Raw genomic sequence first — 17,847 nt, 5'->3', positions numbered from 1 at the left:
CTTTGATCTCTGGCTACTTGTGTAACTGTCCCTTTGTGTCACTTGTTCTTGCCCACTCCCAGCGACCGGCCGAGCACCGGACAGGTAACAGGTAACACCTTTGGCGCGTCTCCATGCTGCACCTCCTGTCATGTAGTGCAGCTCTCCTCAGACCTCCATCCACAGCCCTGCCTGAGTGAGTTTCCCTGGTATTTCCTTTCCTCCCAGCGCTGTCACTGTCCCCTTGCTTTGTAGGTGGGAACATCCTCTGTGGTCTACCCAGCTGCCATGTTTGCCCCTCAGGTGGCTTCCAGGGGAGTCCCGGTGGCCGAGTTTAACATGGAAACCACCCCAGCCACCAACAGATTCAGGTATAGGGACAACCAGGTTGGGTTGATGGGAGGTGGAGGGTGGGCTTGGGGATGCCATCCCAATAGACTGATTTCCTTGGAGGACCAGAGAGGAGAATGTGGACAAGAAAGAGGGTTGGTGTCTTTTCATTTGATTTGTACTTGACTTTTATGAAAGAACAAAATGCCATTAAGTGCAGACTGGGTGGCTGTGTTTTCCTACATAGAAATTTCCATAGAGCTTCTGTTTTTCCCATTGGCATGATATATTTTTCTCTAGACTTTTTATTTGTATTTGTAGTTTTCAACTAGATGCAGTAACAGCCTTTACATGTAGGTGACAGGCACCATTTCCCCTTCAGACTGATGTTCTGCTTGGGGCCTTTTAGCACTCGGACCCCCTCAGTGCCCTCAGCCACCATGTTGCCTAATCTTTAGAACTTAACTGAAGCACACAGTGTGCCAGACACTGCTTAGTACCCCGTGAAGATTAGATGCTGGTGGTCAAAGGTGGGCAGTAACCAATGGTGGGTAGATTAGCCAGCTTCGATGTGCTGAGGCAGCCAGGAGAACCTCAGGGAGATTGGTGCAGGGACAGACAGACATTAGGATTTGGGGTCTTTAGGGTAAGCCCTAAGGGATAAAAACAAAACATGGTGAAAGAACTTTCCTGGTTCTGGGACTACCCGATACAAAGGCCCAAGAAAGATGCACACTGGGCAGCGTGGGGACCACCAAAGGGTCCATCTTGCTGTAGGGGTGGTTAGAGGGGAGAGTCCGGGAGAGGTGATTTTGGTTAATAAAGTAACTCATTGGCACGTGGTGAGGAAAGGTTCTTGCCACTGAATGAGAATTGTTGGTAGAGGATGGACCGCTAAGGAATTAGCCCGAGAAAACTAAGTAGACAGTAATGTCACTTAGCAAGGGTTTGAAGAACCCTTGCTTTTAAGTGCCAGTGGCCACATTGGATGGGGGAGTTGGCTGTCCCATCATGACTAGGCAGCAAGGCCTTCTCTGACAGTGTAGGCTGGGTGCTTATTGGTCTCTTAATCTAAAAGTGTACTTAAGATAAGTCTAAAGAAAAAGGACAAATGTACCTTAAATTATATTATTAATTATATATAATTATTAATTATATTAATTATATTATATATAATATATATACCTTATCTATATCATTATATATGAAGCACAAATGGATACTCGTTAGTTTTATCTTTGCTGGTTTTGGTTAACACACAGACCTTCCATTTGAGATGAAATCGGCTAACAGGAGGCCACCTTTCCTCATTCCCATAATTTTCCTGGTATTTCTTTAATCTTCCTGAAGATTCAGATAACCCTAGCCATTATGAACACTCAGACACTTAGACACTCAGACTTTCTGAGCCAGCATTTACAGCTGGAGGTAGCTGTTTGTCTTACTTAGGGTTTTATTGCTGTGAACAAGGCAAGTCTTATAAAGGACAACGTTTCATTGGGGTTTGCTTACAGGTTTCAGAGGTTCAGTCCATTATCACCAAGGTGGGAACATGGCAACATCCAGGCAGGCATGGTGCAGGAGAAACTAAGAGTTCTGCATCTTCATCTGAAGACTGCTAACAGAATACTGACTTCCAGGCAGCTAGGATGAGGGTCTTAAAGCCCACACCCACAGTGACACACCTACTCCAACAAGGCCACACTCACTCCAACAGGGCTACACCTCCTAATAGTGCCACTCCCTGGGGCAAGCATATACAAACCATCACACTGTTTATACTTTAACAAATGGCCAGTGGCACTCCTGACAGGCACTCCTTTGTTCTAGTTATGTGTATATGTGTGGGGGTATGTGTGCACAAGTGCAAATGCCTGTGGAAGCCAGAGGCTTGGGATCTCTTGGAGCTGGCATTACAGGAGGTTGTGAGCTGCAAAATGTGGGTGCTGGGAAATAAGCCCTAGTCTTTGGCAAGAGCAGCACATGCTCTTAGCTACGGAGCCATCTCTCTCAACCCTCTGCTGTATTTTCTATCTTACTTTGTGATGCTGGGGATTGAACTCAGAACCTGTGCATGCTACACAAGCTCTCTATGGTAAGATAACTCTTCAGCCCAAAATATACATCTTATTCTAGTTTGATATGTAGCCCAGGCTGGCCTCAAACTCATGATTCTTATAGGCAAGCTCACCAAGTCTGTCTAAAATACAGTCTATATCTTGTGCTAGTGGTTTGCGTATTCTTCATCCAATGACAGGGATATAGTCCAGGGTAGCACAGTAGAGTTCAACCACTGGGCTACTCTCCAAGCTGATATTAATTTTATATAATCACATTTGTATACTTTTGCTTTTGTGGCCCAGTTTTGAGACTCAAATCTAAAAGTCTGTTGCCTTGAACAGTTGTCTTAGTTAAGGTTTTATTGCTGTGAACAGACACCAAGACAATTCCTATAAAGGACAACATTTAATTGGGTCTGGCTTAGTCCATTACATCATGGCAGGAAGCATGGCAGTGTCCAGGCAGGCATGGCACTGGAGTAGCTGAGAGTCCTACCTCTTGTTTCAAAGGCAGCTAGAAGACTCACTGCCACGTGGTTAGGAAGAAGGTCTCAAAGCCCATGCCCACAGTGACACACTTCCTCCAACAAGGCTACACCTCCTAATAGTGCCACTCCTGGGCCAAGCATATTCAAACCACCACACACACCTTTAATCCCAGCATTTGGGAGGCAGAGACAGACTGATCTCTGTGAGTTCAACAGTAGCCAGGTCTACATGTTAAGTTCCAGGCTAGCCAGGGTTACACGGTGAGATCGTGTCAAAAGAAGTCTATTAAAAATTTAAAACACCATTAGTTGTATGTGATTGGCTGTAGTGGTATATGCTCGTTTTGCTAACTCGTACCTCCTAATTCTGCTGTATGGCTTCTTATGTTTAGGTTTCATTTTCCGGGACCCTGTGGGATAACTCTTCCCGAAGCCCTTGCTCCTCATGAAACTGAAAGGATTTCTTAATTGCCCTGTGGAAAGAGGGGAAGATCCTGGAGTACAGAAGCAGGGCACTGACGGGAAAAGTGGTTTGGTGGATGGTGAGCTGAACTTTGGGAAAATCTAAGAACGCCCTCTAAGCCCCTAGCAGACAATCTGTGAAGTGATGGCTTTCAAAATGCCAACAGCAAATGTGTTTTATCTGGAAGAGGCTGTCAAGGTCTTCCATATTATTTGATTTGAACTGAAATATGAGTAATTTGGATTTGACATTTTTGGGTAGTTCCTGGAAGGGAAAAATTTATAATTAAATTGCTTTAAAAGGTAATTATCCTGATTGTATGCTTGCATCTTGGGTAAAGACAGAGAATTAAAATCCTGAAAGTTAAACATTCTTATTTATTTATTTATTTATTTATTTATTTATTTAGGTTTTTCGAGACAGGGTTTCTCTGTGTAGCCCTGGACACATTTGTATTTTCTATCTGACCGAGGCCAAGAGATTTCAGAGCCACCCTCCCATCTGGCTCCCAGGCTCCCCTTCCTTCTCTGCCTACTCCCTCTCAAGCAGTTCTTGTTTTGTATTGTTTTGTTCTGTTTCTGAGACAAGGTTTCTCTGTGTAGCTTTGGCTGTCCTGGAACTCCCTCTGTAGACCAGGCTGGCCTAGATTCACGGAGATCCTCCTGCCTCTGCCTCTGCCTCTGCCTCTGCCTCCGCCTCCGCCTCCTGGCACTGGGATTTAAGGCGTGCACCGCCACCTACAGGGCTTGTTTTGATCTTTTTGTCCACACTTTATTTTTTTATTTTTTCCACCAGACGTGGGAGGAGGCGAGCGGGAGTGAGTGGGATTCGAACACAAAGAGAGAGCACAGAGGGACCCGCGCCCTCTGCGGGCGGACGCCTTACGGGCTGCGCCACCGCCGGTTCGCTCACTTTATTCTTTTTAAATTGGAAATTTCCAAAAAATAATGTTTAAAAGTAGGAAGCATATATGTTAACTAACCATTTGTTGAACATATACTGCGTGACATTAGAAATTAATGATTTCAGGATGGTTGAAGCAACGGCCAGGTGAACTGAGTGGAGCAGAGACGGAAAAGTGCAGTTTTGAGAATAGTGTAGCTAAACATGCCAGGGGGACCCCGGTCTCTGGGTGGGACGCTGAAAGTGTTAACAGTTCTGCTTAGGGGAAGACATAGCAGAGAGGGCCGCTCATCCAAACGCACGGATAGATTAGGGAATGAAGAATCGTTTCCTGTTGTATAACGGGTAAAAGACATCACGTGGGCCATGTGTTCCCAGAAAATATATGACAGGGGTGGGGGTGTTATATACAATACACACAAGGATGCACCCACTAGCAATTCTAAGGACCTGCGAGCACTCTCGCGCACGCGCAGCTCCTCCTCCCTAGCTTCCGCCTGGGCGCTAGCGAAAGTCAGCTCCTCCGGGGCTTCGTCGTCCCCGTCCTCCTCCTCATCCAGTGGCTCGGTCATTCATTCTGTATTTATTATACCCTTGCCGGTGTTCCATGGATCAAAGCAACCTGAGCCTCCCCATACCCTCCACTCTCTGCAAAAAGAAAAAATAAAAAGTCGGCGATACAGAGCAGGACAAAGCCGCGTCCCCTCTTTCCCAATCTCCAGGTCACAACCATGAGAAGCCCCTCCCTCCTGCGCACGCGCCTCAGCATGTTCCGCGGCCTCCGAACCGACAGGGGGCGTAGAAAGCGCGCGGCGCACTGCGAGCGGCTGCTTCCGGGTCAAGGGTCAGACAGCCGTCTTTCCGTTGGCCATGGTGCAGCTCCGGCCGCGCTCGTCGCGTATTCCCGCGCCGGCAGAGGCGATGGTGGACGAGGACCAGGCGGCCTCGGAGGAGGAGGAGGCGGAGCACGGCTTGCTGCTCGCGCAGCCCAGCAGCGGCGCGGCCGCCGAGCCACTGGATGAGGAGGAGGACGGGGACGACGAAGCCCCGGAGGAGCTGACTTTCGCTAGCGCCCAGGCGGAAGCTAGGGAGGAGGAGCTGCGCGTGCGCGAGAGTGCTCGCAGGTCCTTGGCCCGGGAACCGGGTGCCTCGCGACTCCCTAGGCTTCGCCGGTGCTGACGTGACTCCTTTTCTTCCAGGGATAAAACGCTGCTAAAGGAGAAGAGGAAGCGGCGCGAGGAGCTGTTCATCGAACAGAAGGTTGGAGGCGGGACTTGTCACTTTGTAAACACGGCGCCTTGCTAAAGGCTCGTTTTAGGATACGGTATTGGAGAGGGTCAAGGGCCATTGATTGATGTGTTTCTTGGAGTCTGCCCTAATTCAGAGTGGGCGTGGACGCGCTGACACTCACATGGCCCTGACTTTGGGTCTTACAGGCTTCCAGAGGTAGTGAGGTTTTCTTGAGGTTTGTGGATTCTAGATTAGAGCTAATGATTACTTATTTCGCAGCCCAGAGATCTGATTTCGAATGGCCATGCCTAATAACTTTCTATTCAGAACAGGGATACTTGAACGTTGAGCTACTTTGGGTAAAACTTCAGAGAATGTATTGGGCTTTATAAGCCCAGTCTTTCTGTTGCCGGCTTAGAGGTAGCAGGGCAGTGTTCACAGATTGGCCCGAATGCAGGATTCTTTGAAATGAGTAACTTTAAAAATATCTCCAGGCATACCTGTACATCACTTTAACTTGTCTTCAAATGTCTTTATCCCTAAAGAAAAGAAAGCTGCTTCCAGATGCTGTTTTAGAGCAACTAACTACAGCTTCAGAGGCTGAGTAAGTAACGGGGTTTCTTATGTGCATAAGGCTGCCCTGCAGTCTAAGAAATTCTCCCAAACTTAAAAGCTACACAGTGGTTTTCTGATGCCAGTCTATCAAGTAAGGTTTGTCCAGCAAGATAGATGGTAACTAAGTGACCGAGATCATTTAGTGTTGCAGCAGGCACTTAACCAAAGCTTCTAAAACCCAGACTTTTTTTTAAGCTTGTTCGACCTGCTGCCACCCTTTCTCTGTTTGTTTCATTTAGAGCAGTGTTGTAGTTGCTTAAAAACCAAAGCTTGAGTTACATTTATCTTTAGCCTACGAAGTAAGTCCTGCTGAATTTACTTGAGTCACTTTTTTTTTTTTTTTTCTAGACAGGGTCTCTGTGTAGCCCTCACTGTCCTCTCGATCTGTAGACCAGGCTACCCTCAAAACTCAGATTTGCCTGTCTCTGCCTCTTGGTGCTGGGATCACCATACCTGGCCTTATAACATTCAAAATTTGAAGTCTTTTTTTTTTTTTAATCAGAATAATAGTTCCAAATTGTTGCTTATTTTTTCCATAATTATTCACATCTTTAATCCTAGAGGCATATAAGCAGATGTTTGTGCTATTCGGTGATGTCTGTCTTCCCTAACCAGGTTCATGTGTCATCCCTTCCTTCCCCATCACTTTCCATCTGTACAGTTGCTTCTGTGCTTTCTTTTCCAGGCGGTTTAGTCAGTCAGTAGTTACCTGGAATTTGCCCCTTGTCTCCAGTGTTAAACTGTTGACTAAATCAGTTTCTCATTACTATGAGACCTTTATTTGATATTTGGAATGCTAAATTATACAAGCAGTTCTGAGTTTCTCATATTATTAAGTATACTCCCTAGATTTAAGTTCTGAGGACACTCCATGCTAGCTCAGTGATTGGGAGTTGGTGGCAGTGCTGTGTGGCTCAGTGAGTAGAGACTAAGGGCTGAGGTCATGAAAACCAGAGAGGATTTTAGGGTACTTATTTCCAGTTCTCTATATTGCCTGCCATTCTCATCTTTTGTTTTCCCTCCACAGCGTAAAGAAATCACCAGGAAACGTAAAAGGTATGAATTGTTCTCGGTTAACTGTCAGGGTAAAGTGTATTTGCAGGTATTTTTGGCTATTTGTGGTTCTTAGGCCTGGCCAAAGTTGGCTTATGACTGTTTTCCACTATTTCTTCAAAATAAAACCTATACTCACATAAGTAGTCACTGAAGTGAGTAACTTCCATTAAGTGTTAATTTATATAAGTGGATCTTATTTTTTCAGTTAATTTGAAAAAGAAAAGTGAACAGCACGCAAAAGGAAGAAACTCCAAGAAAGTTAAAATACAGACAGTGCAGTCTGTCGGGTAACGAGTTTTGTTGTTTTCCTAATGGATGCAGTCTCCCTTGTTCTGGCTTACGAGGAGGAGGAGGAGGAGTGTGTTGGATTGGCTTATTGGCTTACGTGTGGAAAAGTATCAGTTTTGATAGTAACATTTACTTGCTGCCTTAAAATGTGTTTAGTTATAAAACAGCATGTGAGTTTGCTGTATTGCGTATACCTTAAAGAAAAGGGTGAGCCACCAACAAAATGACTTTTAAAGTGAAGTCATGTAGGGGTTAGGAGTCATACAGTAGAGTCCCTCCCTGCCTTGCATTTGTGAGGCCCTGGGTTTGACACCACGCTAACCCCATCCACCATAAGGAGGGAAAGGTTGGGTTAGGGATGCGGCTGAGTGGACAGTGCTTACTTAGTGTGTGCGACCACCTTGGGTTGACCTCCCCAGCGTCATAGAGTTATGTGGGAGAACAAGCATGTACCCTCTAATGTATTTTGACCTTTTGTATTGATCACCAGTCAGACTAAAAGCTATGTGGCTGTAAGGCTGAAAGATGAAGAGCTGAGAGATTCAAGGCAAGCAGCAGCCAGACACTTCATCCACAGCTGTTTATATGGCTCAGAATCCAAGAGGACGACTGGTAATCTTCTTATGGACTTGTCTTTCCCTTAGTTTCCCACAGTGACACAGCAATGATATGCGATTCTTTCCTTTAGTAAACAAGTTCCTGTCTCTGAACAACAAGAGGTTACCAGTGAAAAAGGCTGCAGCCCAGTTTCTGAATAGCACCTGGGGTAAGTGGAGCTTTCATCGGTTGTCTTTAGTAGTTTTTACAAAGGAAATGTTTTGGAAGGATTATAAGTTGAAAGATCTGCTTTAACAGCATCCATTTATGTAAACTAGACATCCAATTTCATGTTTCTTGGTTTTGAGTACGTGTTGAATGTTTTTACATCTGGAGCTTTCTCTTCTATCGTAGGTACTCAGAAACAACAAAATGCCAAGAGGTTTAAAAAACGGTGGATGGCCAGAAAGATGATGAAAAAGAAAACTTATAAGTGAATCAAAGTAAAGTTAAAGAACCTATATTTTGTATATATAGATTTTACTGGGTGTAGAGAGGATTCATTTCTCAAAATCTAGTCATTGATAAATCATTGTAAAGGAATCATAAAGAATTTTGTTTGGGAAAACAGCTGGCTGCATTTCTTTCTAGAATACAATTTATTGTCTTGGAGGGAAAAGCAGTTAAAGAGGAATTTTCATCTTCATTGTGGCCATAGGAAGGGAGGGAAAAACCATCCATGAATTCTTTTTAGTACAGCTGAAAAGCGATTCTGGTGTTACTGATGTGATTCCTGTTGTCAAGGGATAAATCATTGTTAAACAACAGCATGGGGGGGGGGGGGGGAGGTCCAAAGCAGGTAAATTAAAACAAAGAGAAGACTTAAACTTCAGCTAGCACCTTTGCCCAGCCACAGACTAAATTCATCTGAAGTGTTTTTGTTCTTTAAAGAGAAAGGTAGGGGTGTGTGTTACACATACATGGTCATCAGGAGACAATTTATATTGAATCTTCCCTACCATGTGTGTTCGAGAGGTTGAACTCAAGTCACCAGACTGTAGCAAGTGCCTTTACCTGCTGAGCAGTCTTGGCTAGCTCTGGAATAGCTTTCCACATTTTATTTTTAACTAGTTTGGGGATTTTGCTTAGTTGACAGTTACTTGTTAAATTCCTATTTTTCTATGTCCACGCACAGAGTCGGGTTTTAACTAAGTTACCTAAAGGTAATCTTTAGACTGTAGAGCCTGGACTGACAGTAAGAACCAATATTAATTGTCTAAGAAGTATATGAGAATCTAATACATAAATTCAACTGACACTAATATCTGTAGAAGTAAATTTTTAATGGCTGGTTAATTATATCACTACATTTTTATTGCAATATAGTACTCATTTAAGCACTTAAAAATGGAAGGTGTACAAAGATTAAATTAAGACACGGTAAATTGACTAAATATTTGGTTTTTATATAAATAAAGGTCATAACCACACTGTTGACATGTAATACTGTTATAATACAACAGTTAAACTTGTGAGTCTACAACAGAAGTCATCTGTAGTTAAACAGGAAACAAAGTTGAAAAAGACCATGTTAAAACAAAACTACTGGGACTAACAGGTTGGGATTGTAAGTAGCAACAAACATACTCACTCAGCTCCTGAGTATTTCAAGTTTTACAGTACACATTAAAAATGATTTCTTCCATCAACACTATTAAATTCAAACTGTCGGATGTTTATGCATTTTGCAAGTTACACTGATTGAATGCTTACACAGGAGCGGGGGTCGGAACAGCTCCCAATTTGTAGTTTACATCACCCACATGCTAACACAAACACAACTTGTTCCATTTCCTTCCCCCTTCTCCCCCCAACAAAGAAGGCAGGATTTTTGGTTTCTTTTAGGTAATTGTTTTAAAGGATTTCTGATGATCAATTTGAACGTCTGAAATTCAGTAATATTTAACTCTTAGACAACTAAGAGGTTAAAAGATGGAAAATATTTTCTCCTAACACTAAGTTAGAAAATCATTTGCATCATGCTGTAAACTAGGAAGCAATGTAAAGCGACAAAAACCTGTCCCCAGTACATAATTAAAAAAAAATCTAAATTTCAAATCAGCAGAGCCGGTCTACTTCCATGTTGACTATTTGCCACAATGTAAGTGTGAGCTCTTGAAGTGCATAGCTAATGTAGGTAGTCTTCCACTGTGGCAAATGCACAGGATCCAATTCCTGATCGAGCCATCAGTCCTAGACATTGTGTGGCCTGTCCCATTGCTAGGGCAAGTGGAGGTTGCTTTGGCAGATTGTGGGTTTCTAAGGAAAAAGGATTAGAAAATGAAAATAGCAATTAACAACCATTTTAAAAGTCATCTTTCAATCAGGGCAGTACAGTATTTGCTACATCCGTGTCTGAGGATCTGAACTATCTGACTAGCAAAGCAGATTGCTATTTCTAAGAAATGTTCTTGAAGAATGAAGTTACTTTTTAAATTTTATTTTTTGATACATGGTCTCATTTTGTTTTCCCATCTCTCCTGGAATTCAGAGATCCTTGTTAAAGTATACACTTAACCTTTTACTTCTCTGTGAACATTGATCGAAAAGATGTAACCTACCTGACACCTGGGGTTGAGATAAGGAAAATCTGCCATTCCTCTACTTAGGCAAGGTCAGCTGACATTAACAAGAAAAGTCAGTACCAGGTGTTCATTCAAAGTTTCCAGTGATCGATCATACCCCACCCCTGTAGATAAAGTCCAGTGAGGGCTGTTGAGCTGCCTCTAAGGTGTGCTTGGAGATGTTTTTCAGAGGCAAGTGAAAGCCCATCAGAGTATAGAGCAAAGCCATCCTAGAATCAAAGAGGTTAACCTCTAATCGGCTCAGATATTTTAATAGATAGAATGTTCTTAGGTATTATACATAACTACCTTCGGGTAGGTGTATTTGGTTTTGGTAAGGACACTCTGTATGTAAACCAGGCTGGCCTCTGCCTCCTGAGTGCTGTGTGTAAATGTGCAGGTACTACAGAGGATGACGTCAACTAAGGGTGACAGCACCCTGCTTAGATGCTTGTGCTTCTCTCTGGAGATGGTGTCCAAACTTCAGTGAAACTAATCAGGCCTCTGCTGGCAAGATGCACATGGGGCAGAACCAGTGACAGTGCTGCCAAGCTCTCTGTCCGATTACCTATAGCTTCAGCCCAGAATTTACAAAATTCTGAAGGAATGAAGCACATAGAAAATAATCTGGAGCAGACTGGTCAGAAAATACACTCTAATTAAAAGTGGTCTGAGGGCTAAGATCGTTGAAGTACTCATTTATTGATAAATACAAAAGGAAAATGAGGTTTTAAGAATCACAGGAAGTACCTTTACTCATTCAAGTTAGCACCATGGGTTCATTATTATACTCTGACCAAAAGAGGTCTCTGGGGTTTTTTTTTTTGTTGTTGTTTTTTTTGCTTTTGCTTTTGTTTTTTTTCCAGACAGGGTTTCTCTGTGTAGCTCTGGCTCTCCTGGAACTCACTCTGTAGACCAGGCTGGCCTTGAGTTCGAGGCCTCTGGTTTTAATCTTTAAGCTTTGAAGATATATATGATACACAGTACATTATGCATTACATATGGGTCTGCTCATGAATAGCAAAAAGATGCAGTCATTCACAGAGTTGTTTAAATTTATCATTTTTTAATACAAATATAAGCATTTTTCATAAATTCCACTTCCACCCCACCCCAGGTGTAACTCTATAGTCCTGACTGGCCAGAAAGTCTCTTTTGTAAACTGCTGGCCTCAAACTCTAGAGACCTGCCAGTTTGCCTCACTTCTTAAGCATTTGATTTGAAGAACTCAAGAAATTAAAAACTGCCACAAGAAAGTTAGCTACTTCTTCTGTGTTAGTATTTTTACTAACACAGCTGACCTTATACAACACACAAACCAAATACAACACACAAACCAAATCTGTATTATTCTACACACAAATCCTAGTTTAAGAAACTATTCTTACACAAATGACAGTATTGACCTTTATCATCAGATTAAGGATAAATACGAGCACTCCATCCATGGCTTCCTTTACATTTTCGTAGTGAGTATTATTAGCCTTCAATCCAAGTACCAATGTCTAAATTACTCTTTATTCGTGAAACAGTTTGAAGATTCTAAACCTTACCAGGCCAAAATTCAGCACAAACCTCTAAAATGAACTGGAGTCTCACTATATTAGGGAAGTTAAGTAAGACTCTAAAAGTCAGATGTAAAGTAACCCTTGATCTAAATTACCTTTGAAGAAAACAGCTTAAAAATGAAGCTTTATGTGCAGATCAACCCATGACATTTCCATAGGAGTGTAACTACAGAATTTGCATCAAAGTATTCAGTAGGCAATAACTATTAACATCACTGCAGTGACGCAGACAAACTAAACAGCATCCCACTTCCCATATACACTGACAAAGCCTTACCATGTACATGATCTGCTTAATTAATCTGTTCAAGTGCTCCCTTCTTGCCTCGCCTTCCTGTGGAGCAACTGTCAGAACTCATTGGAAACGTGCCCCAATTTCTTTCATAGCAGCCAAACCAAGTTTTGCTCAGTCTATTAAACATAGCTACTGACATAGGAAGGTTCTGTACTTTCCTATATTGTCAATATAGTCACCTTTCTCACCTGAGCTAGTCAAGGTCACATGTTAACTCAGTATTTCCTACTTCTTCCACAACTCAGCCCTAATGACATACACTTGGAGAAACAAAAGGCCATTCCCCAGCCATGTCCACATCCTCTTCCATACAGGAGCTAAAGAAATTTAAAAGAACAATGCCTGTGATTTCCAGTCCCAAAATGGCTACAGAGTGCCTCTTTAGTGTGTGTTTTTTTTTTTTTTTTCATTTAGACACAAAGACTACCCAAATACCTCATTCTAAATGGGAAGATTCATTAAGTATTTATATACATGCAGACAAAACCTTTTCCAAGATATATTCCAGAATCTACCACTTTTATTCCAACAGAATCCATGTAATGTTTGGTATGGAGGAAATTTTCTGTTATTTTAAAAAGAATGATATGTCCCTATTTTACTGAAACAAATGTTAGAACGATATCCTCTCAACTGTTGAGAGAATGTAGCGAAGTCCAATTGACTTGCTTTAGTTACTTACCTAATATTGCACTGTTAAGAGCTGAGCACACAGGTTCTCTCTGAATTGGGTCAAGCTGATTTCCAACTGGACTATTCCAAGGATCCGAATATGCTAGTAAACTGAATGCATCCTGTTGAAAACAGTGTCAGTGTGTTCAAAGCAGCTCCAGGTTGAAAGGTTAAGATATAGTCTTAAAACACTAGGTGGCTATAACATTTAAACCCATGTTTTTATGTTTCAGAACACAGCAAAGTAACAGGCTTCCAGTTTTCAAGTTCGTTTCTGCCATTCCTCTACCACGTCTACAACACAAGCAATAGGAAAATTTAAACCAATTCTGAAGGAATGGGCTAATATTGACGAAGAAGGAAGAGAGACAAAACATCCAGATGCTTTATCGTATGTGACTGCTGATATAAATCTGACACTCATGAATACGGCCTGCCTTATTTTTAACCAAATGTGGGAACTGGGGAGATCTTATTGAATACTATCTCAAGTTTTAGTAGCAGAAAAATAAAGCCAAGATGGATCTTGTAGTCTCCAGTATATTGTTTCCAACTATCCTAAAGCAACTTGTCTTGCAGCTTTAAAACAACTGGTTATACATAGCTTCCTCTTTACTCTCCAGTTTGACTATGGAAGGCACATGATAGTTTCAGACACTGGCTTCAAGTCCAAGCTGTACTACTTGCTAGCTTTGTGGCCCTTTACCAAAACACCAGTCTGTCTTAAGTGCCAGTTCCTCATTTGACTGTGATTTTGGGTGATTACAAAGAGAACTTATTGTACAGAATTGTGTGACAGCCAATGAAATTGGCAATGTCCTGTGGTGGTTTGAGTAAGAATGGGCCCCGTAGGCTATGTTTGAAAGCTTGGTGCCCAGTTAATGGAACCGTTTGGAGAGAATCATGTCTGCTTCCTGGAAGAAGTAGTTACTGGGATTGGACCTTAAGATTTCAAAAGTCTACACCAAGGCCCAGTATCTCTGCTGCTGTCTGTGGACGAAGTAGTAAAGCTCTCAGCTACTACGCCTGTCTGCTTCTTACATGATGATCATGGACTAACCCTCTAAAACTTGGAGCCAGCCTCCAATTAAACTGTAAGAATTGCCTTGATCATGGTGTCTCTTCATAGCAACAGAACAGTAACTACGACAGTTCCAGTGTTTTTGTGATTTGTCAAGCCAATAGCCCGACCCAAAGTAATATTCCACACACATTTATACGAAGGGATACATACAAAACAGTCAAGAGACTCCAGTGCAAAGGGTGGCACAGAAGTTGTAAACTTATAAACTGGGAACCATAGCACCCTGAAAACGGTGACTGTCAAAATTTCCGAAGAACATCTAGATTTAGTTGCTCAAGCATACTTCCCTGATCCAACATAACTACATGTCTTTGCTAAAGCAGGTTTGGGGGCAGGGAAATGCTTCTTGGTTGTTTGTATTCAGGCTTATATCTTCCACACAGCCCATGATACAATCTGAAGTTAGTCTGAGGCTACAAAAATGGAACACATAGGCCTCTAAATACACACATGACTTATCCATTGGCCTATATTACTGAATATTTCATTTAGTTAGACTGCCCAATCACAATGAAAGTTCTAGAAACACAGAAGTTTCTTAGTATACCATTTAGAGTTACCAGTAACTACTCCTAGGTCTTGGGTATAGGAAAGCCTCTATATACCTGTGTGGCAACAGTAACTGCTCTTCATGATACTGACCATGCTTTTGTTCTCAACAGACCAAGTAGTTCTCTTCCTTATCCCACACTCAACCTCTAGCTTACTGTTCAAGGAACAGTTCATTATTTCAGAGCTAACTTATTAAGTCATTATTTCCAAGACTCTCATCAATACTAATTTACCCTGCAAACCACAGCCATCTGATGAGATGTGAAATCCCAACTGTGCAGCTACATTTTATGTGCAGTCCATTTTAAAAGTATGGACAAGAATATGTCCAATGAGCAAATAGTAGTACATGGACTCAAATTTGTACACCACCAAAAAAGCAGAAATCTCAACCCCCTTTAGTATTTAAAAATAAAAACTCATAGATATGAGAGCTGTATTAAATTATTGTTGTCCAATAGTCTACAACATTTCAGGCACTCAAAGATCACCTCAACTGCTTTCACCCAAGGCTGGCATGCCCCGTCCTACAGATGTTATCTGAGGAATCTTAGTTTGAGATGAGAGGTGAAGATCACACAGTACCATAAGATAGAGGTTCCTGCTGAATTACCAGTCTACACATTAATAAGAGCTAAAATTTTACTCGTATTTTGGTGAGCACAGCTGCTAGATAGGGTACAAACTGCAAGATCAGAACCTAATTAGTGCTTTTAGCATATCTCTATTGACCTAACGGAAACATGTAAACTGAGGCTAAGAGAAAGGGAAAAAAAAAATGCATGGATAAGGAGGAGCTAGGTCCTAACATACTCCAAACCACATGATGAAAACATGCTTTCCACAGAGAGGCAATGGGACTGTAAAAAAAAGCCTGACAGGGATTAGACTTGATGAGAAGACCCACAGAGCAACACCGAGACAAAATATGATTTAGTAGGTCTCAACCTTCCTGATGCTGTGACCCTTAAACATGGTTCCTCTTGTTGTGATGACAAATTATTTCATTGCTACTTTGTAACTGTAGTTTTGCCTCTGTTATGAATTGTAATGTAAATATCTTATATGCAGGATATCTGATAGGTGACCCCCAAAGGGGTTGTGACCCACAGGTTGTGAACTGTTGGCTTAGAAGCAGAGTAAAGTTCTAAGCAAGAAAGCCAGCATCAAACTCCCAAGCATGAACACCTAGGAGAGTTCAAGGTTAAGGAACACAAATGAAATCAGCAGAGCAAAACAAATGTTCTTACCCTGCTGAGAATACAAATGACCACTTGTAAGTGCTACCCACTAAGACTGGACTAAGGCTCTAGTGCTGCTCCTGTAATCCATCCCCACTGCTGTGCTACAAAGGTTCCAGAATGCAGTCTAGCAACATGCAACATGAGCCACACAGAGCACTCAGAGCCTTTTTCGGTAATTCCTAACATTTATTTCAATGGAAAATCTTCAGAGAAACCAGGATGTATGTATGTATGTATGCGTGTGTGTGTGTGTGTGTGTGTGTGTGTGTGTGTGTGTGTGTGAAGGTGTTGAAAAGCACAACAGCAGTGCACAGAAAATAGCAAGTCACACAGCTACCTCAAGACTACCTGTAGATAAATGGGAGAAATAACTAGTAAGACCCTGATTTAAAGGGTGCCACTGTAACTGCCAATGCATGTGGGACGTAAGACACACACCTGAAGGAAATACAGTGCCACTACAGGTTATGCTTCATTAAAAAAAGAAAAAAGAGTGTTTCAATGAATGTAACTTCTGATGGAAACTGGAGATTCACCAAGCACTCAATTTTGACTTAAGAGCCAGAGCAGTTTCTAGACAGTGTGAATCTTGGCTGGTTCTCTTTCTCTGTCAGTTGCTGCACTGAGAGCTCAAGTCAATGACTGAATCACACTGCTAACATTCAAGAAAAGAGGAAAGGAAGACTGGAAACCTGGAAGGACAAAGGTCCAGAAGACACTTTGGGCCAACCACAGCTGCAGGAACTCCCTAGCCATTTACTTTGGGATGGTGCACATAAAGGAAAACAGAACACTACTCCGTACAATCAAAAAGTATTAGCAAAGTTTTACCTTTAACTTCAAGCCATTCTCTTTGTGTGTGCTGTTTTGCAGAGACATGTCTAGGTCACTGAGAGTCTGCACATACAAGGTGATCTCTCAAGATTATAATGGAGCGTGTCTATTACCTACTGACATCACTCCTGTCATGTCAGTGGGGAGGAAACACACAGTAGAAAGCAGTGCCAGCCACAATGTACACACACCAGAACATAGCAAGCTGGGCAGTAGGATATACCATCTAGGTCTGGGTTACATGTACAATGATGTTTGCACAAGAACAAAATTGCCTAATTTATTTCTTAAAATTTACCCTTTTTTAAGAGATACACAATTGCATGTGTGATCTAGAAGGTTCTTAAAATCCCCAAAACGCTAAAGAAAAACAACCCATAATTAAATATAACTCCAAATAAAGACTAATGAGGAACAGTTTCAGAACCTCATCTACATTTCTGTTTTGCTCATATCCTCACCCCTAGCCAGAGCAAGGTAAATTTGGGAAACAAGGGGGAAAGAAGTCAGAAGTACAATTATCTTTAGGCAAAAAATGAACTTTTCACATAATTCAATGGAATCAAGAAATGCTTCTGAGATATGGTCACGTAATGACATTTTCTGAGTTTCATGTTAAACCAAAGACACAGTGAGATTATGGGAGTATAAGTATTAAAGGAAGTAGATAATCACACATTCCTTCAGCCAGCTCAATTAGCACAGAGTTTTGAGAGTATACAGTCAGATGACTTGAATATAAAAAAGCCTAAGAATTCCTGAGCACAATTTGTATATCAAATATTACCTAAATGAGACATTTCCAATAGTGTGGTCCAGGGACAGTGTTTAGGGCCCTTTCAAGGAGGTATCAAGCTCAAACCTGTCCACAGCATCACTGAAGTTTTCCTTGCCCTTTTCACTTTCATTGCTCACATGTCTGATTTAAGGGCTCCCTGAAGAAGTAGGTATAAGAATATAGCTCATCTATTATTATATTAGAGATCCCCCCAAATAAAAATAATGCTAATTCTCATTTAAGTGGG

At 41.9% G+C, this 17,847-nt stretch overlaps 3 protein-coding genes across 7 annotated transcripts in view; 2 read left to right on the top strand and 1 right to left on the bottom strand.

Annotated features, from left to right (window-relative positions):
* Positions 1-3,688, top strand: part of Sirt5 (sirtuin 5) — a 30,258-nt gene extending 26,570 nt beyond the window's left edge. For 2 of the 4 annotated variants that reach the window (XM_034511135.2, XM_034511134.2), the window contains exons 8-9: positions 235-350; positions 3,250-3,688. In XM_034511135.2, the coding sequence (XP_034367026.1) occupies positions 235-350; positions 3,250-3,325 (192 nt within the window). In that variant the 3' untranslated portion in view covers positions 3,326-3,688. The remainder of the gene's footprint in view (positions 1-234; positions 351-3,249) is intronic. The other 2 variants (XM_034511136.2, XM_034511137.2) reach the window with 1 other exon arrangement.
* Positions 3,689-5,057: 1,369 nt separating this feature from the next.
* Positions 5,058-13,639, top strand: Nol7 (nucleolar protein 7). Of its 2 annotated transcripts, XM_034509767.2 has the most exons (9): positions 5,058-5,347; positions 5,423-5,483; positions 5,999-6,057; positions 7,096-7,124; positions 7,330-7,411; positions 7,903-8,024; positions 8,101-8,178; positions 8,364-8,452; positions 13,342-13,639. In XM_034509767.2, exons 1-8 carry the CDS (start codon positions 5,094-5,096, stop codon positions 8,444-8,446), a joined length of 768 nt encoding a protein of 255 aa, XP_034365658.1. In that variant the 5' UTR covers positions 5,058-5,093; the 3' UTR covers positions 8,447-8,452; positions 13,342-13,639. The 2 variants fall into 2 exon arrangements, with proteins under 2 accessions (XP_034365658.1, XP_076795232.1); XM_076939117.1 differs by lacking the exon at positions 8,364-8,452 and having other exon boundaries at positions 5,060-5,347.
* Ranbp9 (RAN binding protein 9) overlaps positions 9,274-17,847 on the bottom strand; it is a 78,487-nt gene continuing 69,913 nt past the window's right edge. Inside the window, exons 13-14 of the mRNA XM_034509766.2 lie at positions 13,119-13,230; positions 9,274-10,268 (exon numbers count right to left, since the gene is read on the bottom strand). Coding sequence (XP_034365657.1) covers positions 10,138-10,268; positions 13,119-13,230 — 243 coding nt within the window. The 3' untranslated portion in view covers positions 9,274-10,137. The remainder of the gene's footprint in view (positions 10,269-13,118; positions 13,231-17,847) is intronic.

This window comes from Arvicanthis niloticus, chromosome 8 (genome assembly GCF_011762505.2).
Source record: "Arvicanthis niloticus isolate mArvNil1 chromosome 8, mArvNil1.pat.X, whole genome shotgun sequence".
In the NCBI taxonomy this organism is placed as follows: domain Eukaryota; kingdom Metazoa; phylum Chordata; class Mammalia; order Rodentia; family Muridae; genus Arvicanthis; species Arvicanthis niloticus.
Note: the sequence above shows the minus strand (reverse complement) of the source record. Positions and strands in the feature narration are given on the sequence as shown.